The 6,797-nt window shown below is 62.4% G+C and overlaps 2 protein-coding genes across 2 annotated transcripts in view; one reads left to right on the top strand and one right to left on the bottom strand.

Annotated features, from left to right (window-relative positions):
- Window positions 1-32: 32 nt before the first annotated feature.
- EMIHUDRAFT_469625 (hypothetical protein) lies at window positions 33-1,147 on the top strand. The gene is made up of 2 exons (XM_005774929.1): window positions 33-125; window positions 235-1,147. Exon 2 carries the CDS (start codon window positions 295-297, stop codon window positions 826-828), a length of 534 nt encoding a protein of 177 aa, XP_005774986.1. The 5' UTR covers window positions 33-125; window positions 235-294; the 3' UTR covers window positions 829-1,147.
- Window positions 1,148-6,142: 4,995 nt separating this feature from the next.
- EMIHUDRAFT_116699 (hypothetical protein) overlaps window positions 6,143-6,797 on the bottom strand; it is a gene marked incomplete at both ends in the record, with an annotated part of 1,747 nt that continues 1,092 nt past the window's right edge. Inside the window, one exon of the mRNA XM_005774928.1 lies at window positions 6,143-6,724. Within this exon, the coding sequence (XP_005774985.1) occupies window positions 6,143-6,724 (582 nt within the window). The remainder of the gene's footprint in view (window positions 6,725-6,797) is intronic.

The following is a 6,797-nucleotide window of genomic DNA, read 5'->3' as shown; positions in this document are numbered from 1 at the left end:
GTACCGCCGTGTACTCGTACCGCAGCTCTGCGGTGCAGGCGGCGCTGCCGTCGCTCGAGCGCTCCCTGGCGGAGAAGGTGGCGGCGAAGAATGGCGGCGGCGCCTCGCTCGACGCGCGGCTCGAGGCGGCGGCGCCCCCACCCTCGCTGCGCCCGCCACGACATGTCCACGACACGCCCACGACATGTCCGCTACATGTCCGCGACATGTCCGCTGCCTCGCGTGCCCGCGTAGGCCGCAAAGACGGACCTCGAGCCGCGTCTCGCCGCCCTCAAGCAGAGCGAGTGCGAGGCGATGCAATCGCTGGCGCAGGCGGTCCTCACCTCGGTCGCCGGCGAGCCCGCCGCCGCCGCCGCGCCCGCGTCGGCCGCCGGCAGCGGCGAGGCGTCCGCGGCGCGCTGCGCCGAGCTGCAGTCGGAGATTGCAAAGCAGCAGGCTGCCGTGGAGGCGAGGGATGCGGAGCTCGCGTCGCTACGCTCGCAGCTGTCACGATTACAGCGCGAGGTGGCGGAGAGGGACGGAGGCGGTGGGACGAGCGGCCGGCGCGCGATCGGCGTCGGCGGCGGGCCGCAGGCGCAGGCCACGCCGGCCCCGCGAGTAGCAAGTGCGGCGGAGGGGGCGAGCGGTTGCCACGGCGCGGAGGTGTCGCCGCTCTACGCGCGCGCGTCCTCTCTCGGCGCCGAGGGGCTGGACAGCGGCGCCACGCCGCGGGGCAACGGGCTGCGGGGCATACCGACCGACAACCTTGGCCGGATGACACCGCTCGGGTTGGCGCACAACTCGTCTGGCTCTGGCGCCGACCTCAGCGAGCGCACGGGCGAGAGATGAGGCGGACCGCGCAGGTGGGGCGGGGGCTTGTGGGCTGAGGGGCCGGTTGGGCGACGGTTTTGGCGGGGCTGCCAATAGAGCGGAAGGGGCGGGCTAAGCAGGCGGCCGGGTTCCGCTGCGAGCGTTTGGGCCGTGGGCCATGCAATGGAGGGGGGCAGAGGGGGGGCATGATGGGTAGCGAGGGCTGATTAGCCAGAGGGCGTGCTCTGGTCCTCTGGACGACCGTGGACGCCACGACTGCCTGAAGTGGGCGGTACGGGTGGATGCTTTCTCTGAGGGCTAGTCTGAGGGAGTTTTGTTGTGTGAAATTCATCACTGGACACTGCCAAAATATACGGGCACGTGTGTTTTCTCACCGCGTTCCGGCGCAGCGGCACGGGTCCGGGCGCGCGGTCTGGCGCCGGTGCCGAGGCCGTGCTCCGGGGGGCCCCGGGCGGGGCCCGGGGCGAGACCGAGAGGACCGAGAGGAATTTGGGGACGAGAAAATTACAAAAAAGAGGTGCGGCCCCCGCGAGCGCGAAGTAATCAGTATCAGTAATATTCAAATATTTTCAGCCACTAACCGCCTGCGCGGCGGAAGAGAACTCGTACGACCTTCCGGCGGGGTGTCGGTCTAATAACAGCAGTCCAGCACCCTGCCAGACCACCTACTTCTCGCCCTAGGCCTAGCTCTCGCCAGCCGATCCGCTTCTCGCACTTTGGCCCAGACCCCCCAGAGAGAAGTCAGACACAAGGTCAACTGTTGCGGCCTGGCGGGGCGGCACGCGCCACGCGGCGGCTCGGCAGCTAACCGTGTCTGAACCACAGCGTGTCCCGGTCCATATCTCGTGGTGTTTCTCCTCTTATCCGTTACCATGTAGAGCAAGACCGAGGGCGGGCCCTTACCGCCCTTTCGGGCTCGGGCCGCCCTCTCGCCCGCACCTCTAGCCACGCTAACATCCTCCGAGCATGGCGCAGGCAGGCTTTTGCCTGCTGCAGGGCCTGGCTTGGTCCCTTGGAGCTTGGTTGGTTGGCGCAGCGGGCAATCAATGCCAATGAATGGTTGGTGGGTGGGCGGGCTCCTCCGCCGTGGGCGCCTTCGATTTTCTTGCTCGCTACCACCACAAGGGAACACGGGCTGCCGCTGGACAAGACGCACGCACTTTACTCGTGCCTCTCCGATTACATGTACATGTACATGTGGTAACTGACAAAAATTGTCACACGAGGCAGCTAGAAAAAATGAGATGCGGCTCGGACAGCGACAGCGGGCGCCCCAAACTCCAGGAGGGTGCAACTAGTCGAGGCTGACATCGCCATGAAGCACGCGGCGGTTTCGCACTCGCTGATCCTTGCTCTGGCGGTGCACAACGTCGTCTCTGGCAGTCCGATGAACTACGAGGTCACGACAATCCGGGGCGTTGAGGACGAGCTTCAGCCGGAGCCAGACCTGCATAGCCAGGAGCGGTCGTCCGGCCCCTCACTACCACTGCCTCGGCAACAGCCGCCACAGCGGCTCCTCACTGCCACTGCCTCGGCCGCAGCCGCCGCAGGGCGCGCCCAACCACACCCTTCTTGCCGCTTACACCATAGTGTCCGTACGCAGGAACCCCTTTTGCCAAACTCGCGCGGCACGACCTTCGCGCAGATCCCGGTGGACGATTCCGTGAATTATGTCCATACTGGAGTCTACACAGAAGCATTTGTAATGAGTTGGACAAACCTCTGCGAGTACTCCTTCCGGATCACCAACGGCGCAGGGCAGTGGATAAAAGATTCTCCAAAACCGAACCCTGTTGCGCCTCCACTACCAAGTGCAACGCTGAGTCCAGTGACAATTGGCAATGGGAGAACGTATGAGTACGTGTCGTTTGACAAGCTTTACATAAGCCTCATCGATAGCGCTGGTGGAGTCTACGCCAAAGTTCTACTCAGCATTCACACGGATGGAACGACTTACGGGCTTTGGGCGCAGCCTAGCTTCCTCCACTCGGATGGCAAGTTTTACGACTTCAGCAACGACTTCGACTTCGTTGTGGATTCCTCACAGGGCAAAAATGCAAAGGGTCGCCTGGATTGTGTCATTACGTGTCCAAAAAGGGAGATCGCGCACATCCCACAAACCTGGGCGTACTCGGGCTCGGCAGACGGCTACAGCACATGGGGCCTCGATTACGGTTCGAGCAATTGGGAGTTGGTCGGCGAGGCTGCGGTTCAGATAGGATATGTTGCCGGCTCGGGCTCGCGTGCTTGGCCGGTAGCGCTATGCGAGAGCATGAATAAGGACAACGCCCTCATTTTGGGCGAGGCACTGCCCCCGGGGTGTCAAACAGCCTGATGCACGCATCTGGCACTGCTTACAGCGGCGCGTGGCAGGTCGACATCAAGATTGGGTCGTCAGCCAAAACGGGCGCCTACTTCGTCGAGACGTTTTACCTCGCCGAGCGCCGAGTGCTCAAGGTCGGCCCCGACTACTACCTTGACGGGGCTCCACACGATACAGACTCTGAGTACGGCCGAGAGATTGACATCATGGAGACGCACTGGAAGCCCGGCGGGCCTCAGATCAACCTTCCGCTCGGAAAGAAGGCGAGCGGCGAGAGCACCGGCTGGGTCCCAAACCCCGAGGCGTATGACGCCAGCAGCTTTCAAGCTGGGCAGTGGTCCGATCTCGAGCAACGGTTCGGGAAGGACCCCACCGAGCTCTACGTGACATACGGGGCATTCATTGACGGGTCGAACAATCTCTATTTGTACGCCTACTACCCAACCGCGACCACGATTGCCGCCGACACGGCGCCAGAACAGTGGTATGTGCACGGCCCAATCCCACGCAACAGCTCGTACCTGCAGCAGGGGATGTTCGTGCCTTACATTGGGACCTGGACATACCACAACGACTCTTTCAAGCCATCTGGGACAGACTACGAGAACAACAACATCAAGACGTCGTACAGGAACTTCGTCTACAAGACGGTCGACGAGATCGGTCAAGGCCTCAATCCAAAGGATAGTCCGGGGCCGTTCTGGAGGGCAATGGCTAATCGCTCAGCCAGCATCGAGCCCCCGCCTGCGCAGGTCCGGCAGCCCGCCGTGCATAAAGGGATGTACCGCAAGCCATATGTGCAACAATGGGAGAACAACGCTGGGTTCGACTTAGTCGTCGCTTCTGGCGGAAACTATACCTCGCTCGATGGCAACGAAATGACGACTAGTCTGGCGCCAGCGCCTGGCACTGAAATCCTCCACACGCACATCAATCAATACTTGATTTTCGACTGGCTGGTACTCGATATGCTCGATGCTGCCACTTCCGAATTAGTCAGTACGATCCTCATCGAAATGTTCACCGATGGCACTTACATCTGGCCTCAGACTTCGATGATCTACCCGTATGGACACACGGTTGTCGGATTGTCCTTCGACTACGTGCCGTCGTCGTCTGACTACAGTGTGGAGAGTCCCTGGGGGCAGCGGAACTACTTCAACGTGACAGCTGACTACCCCTCCGCGGGAGCAGGCAACGTCGCCTTGTTTCAGCCTCCCACCTCCCTCCAGACGGCGTGGTCTGCCTTGTACAACGGCACAGGGTACGACCAATGCCCTCTCGGCACAGGCTATGTTCACTGCCCCGAGCTGCTCAAGTTGCGGTTCGGGTGTGTGGTAAGAGACCTTGCCACCAAAGAAGTCATCGATGCGTCTACTGCCATGAGCCTTACTGCTGTGTGGTTTGCCGCTGGCCGTCTTTGTAACGCCAGCCTCAGGACGGTGAGCCCAGGGCAGCGTCAGATATACGCTTCAGGGCTTGGCCGGGCACTCGCTGACCACCTCAACGATGTGTCAGCGCCTACACAAGAAGCTGACTTGACGCTAGCGGAGGACGTCACACAAGGGCCTTTTGGCACGTGCTATGGTTCGGAGTGCAATACCCTTTGCAACTATGGCATCGACTCAGACGGGAATTGGAAATTTGATTGTCCCACTATCCGCGCTATCACCAAGTTTGCATCCAAGGATACCTGGAACGAGTGTTTGGCTGCCACGTGGGCCGATATCCAAAAGCTGGCGACAACCGCGTTCGCGAAGTCGGTCATCTCGAGTAAAGTTACATCACGACTTGACGCCACCGTTGAGAAGTGGGCAAAGTATTTGGTCGAGTTCTGTCCTTCCGACGGCGCCGCGGAGCTAGACGATTCGCTGGAGTCCACACGGTGGCAGTCCCCGCAATGGCGCGAGGATTTGTTTCGCGAGAAATTGAGCGGGGCGGTCTCGGCAGTTGCAGCACAGTGCGTAGGAATCCCGATGTCTTTCCCCACTGACGGCGTGATCTCTGTTCCTTCCGCCTCAGACTTGTTCGACTATGGGGTGAGCACGGCCACCAACTTCGCGTGTACGCAGGGCTGCGACGTAGCGATGAAGGTAACGCAAGACACGCTACCCAAGGGCGTGTGTAGCAGTACGGAGAACATTTTTGCGTCCGCGGGCCTCGATGTCCCCACTGGGGCGGAGCTCTGCCAGCACCTCTGCTACACGGCCTGCACGACAGGGATGACAGACACGATTAACCACTTGATCGGACGAAGCAAGTGTTCGCCGGAGGACAAGGACAAGGTTGAGGAGAAAGTCGAGGAGGAGGAGGAGGAGGAACTTAATGAAGAGAACGATGCCGAGGCCGATAAAACAGTGGACTACAATGAGGAAGCCGACCTGGCCGAGCAAGAGCAAGCAGGTAAGGCCACCGATGAAATAGTTGATTCAATCGAACATGAGGTGGTTCCCGGCGAGGACGCTGTCACAAACCAAATAGAGGAGAGCTACCACGATGCCGCCAGCGCCGAGGATGCAGCGAAGGCAACAGAAGCACAAGAAGCTGCTGAGAAGGCGGCTGAGGAAGCCGCTGAAGCAGATGCTGCCGCTGGTGAAGAAGCAGCCGGTGAAGCGGCGGAAGCTGCAGCAGAGGAAGCTGGCGAGATTGCTGACGCCGTTGGAGAGATTTTGGATGTCGCCGGCGAGTTCATAGCTGGGCTCTTTGCGTTCTTATGACAGGAACACGGGCTCACCCGTATTATGACGTACCTCGCTTCGAGGTATGTGATTTTTTTCACACTGTGAATGTGATGTGAAAGCAGCACCCCTTTGTCCCGCATAGCAAAAACGATGGGGCGAGTTCTCCCAGCCTTTTTATTGAGAGCTTAATGAAAGCAAACGAACACATTGTCTCGAATTGTCTCCGTGGGAGCTACACGGCTTTACCTGGGAGCGACGAGAGTCGCCGGCAGTCCGCGTGCCGCCTGCCGGCGTACGCAGGCCAGGGCCACAGCCCACCGCGAATTTGCTACGCCTCCAGCCGGCGCCGTCGCGCCAGCGCGCCAGCCACGGCGGCCGCCGCCTCGCGTCCCTCGAGCTGCCGCCCACCGGCGAGGGCGGCCGCCCAGATGTCGCGCTCGCCAGCAACGAGCCGCTCCGCGTGCCGCCGACGAAGCTGAGAGGAGGGCGCGGCGGGCGCGGCAGTGCGCTGCCGCTTGGTGGGCAGCGGCGCGCCAGCCGCTGCGTAGCTGTCGAGGTGCGCGTAGATAGCGGCGCGCAGCACGGCGCGCTCCGAGATCTCGCCGAGTGCGCGCGGCGCCGCCGCCGCCTCGCTCAGCGCGGCGGCGCGCAGCTTGGCGGCGCGCGGTGCCGACGCGTCGGTGGCCCACGGCGGGAGGGGCGTCGCGCAGAGGAGCCGCAGCAGCAGCCGCAGCTCGCCCGGTGGCACGCCGCTGCGGTCGAAGACAAACGGGGAACCGAGCAGCGCGTGCCAGCAGCCCGCCGCGCGCAGCTCGGCAAGCCTGCGCCGCGCGGCTCGCGCACCCAGCGCCGCCTCGGCCGCGCCGACGAGCGCCCGCCATGGCAGCAGCGCCGTGTCGAACGGGTTGTCCTAAGAAGGCGGTGGCGGGGCGGTGGCGGGGCGGTGGAGGGCGGTGAGGGCAAGAGAGGCCTCCGAAGTCATG

The sequence above is a fragment of the Emiliania huxleyi genome (genome assembly GCF_000372725.1).
Source record: "Emiliania huxleyi CCMP1516 unplaced genomic scaffold EMIHUscaffold_304, whole genome shotgun sequence".
Lineage (NCBI taxonomy): Eukaryota > Haptophyta > Isochrysidales > Noelaerhabdaceae > Emiliania > Emiliania huxleyi.
The sequence above is the reverse complement of the archived record's forward strand: the minus strand, read 5'-3'. Positions and strand labels throughout refer to the sequence as shown.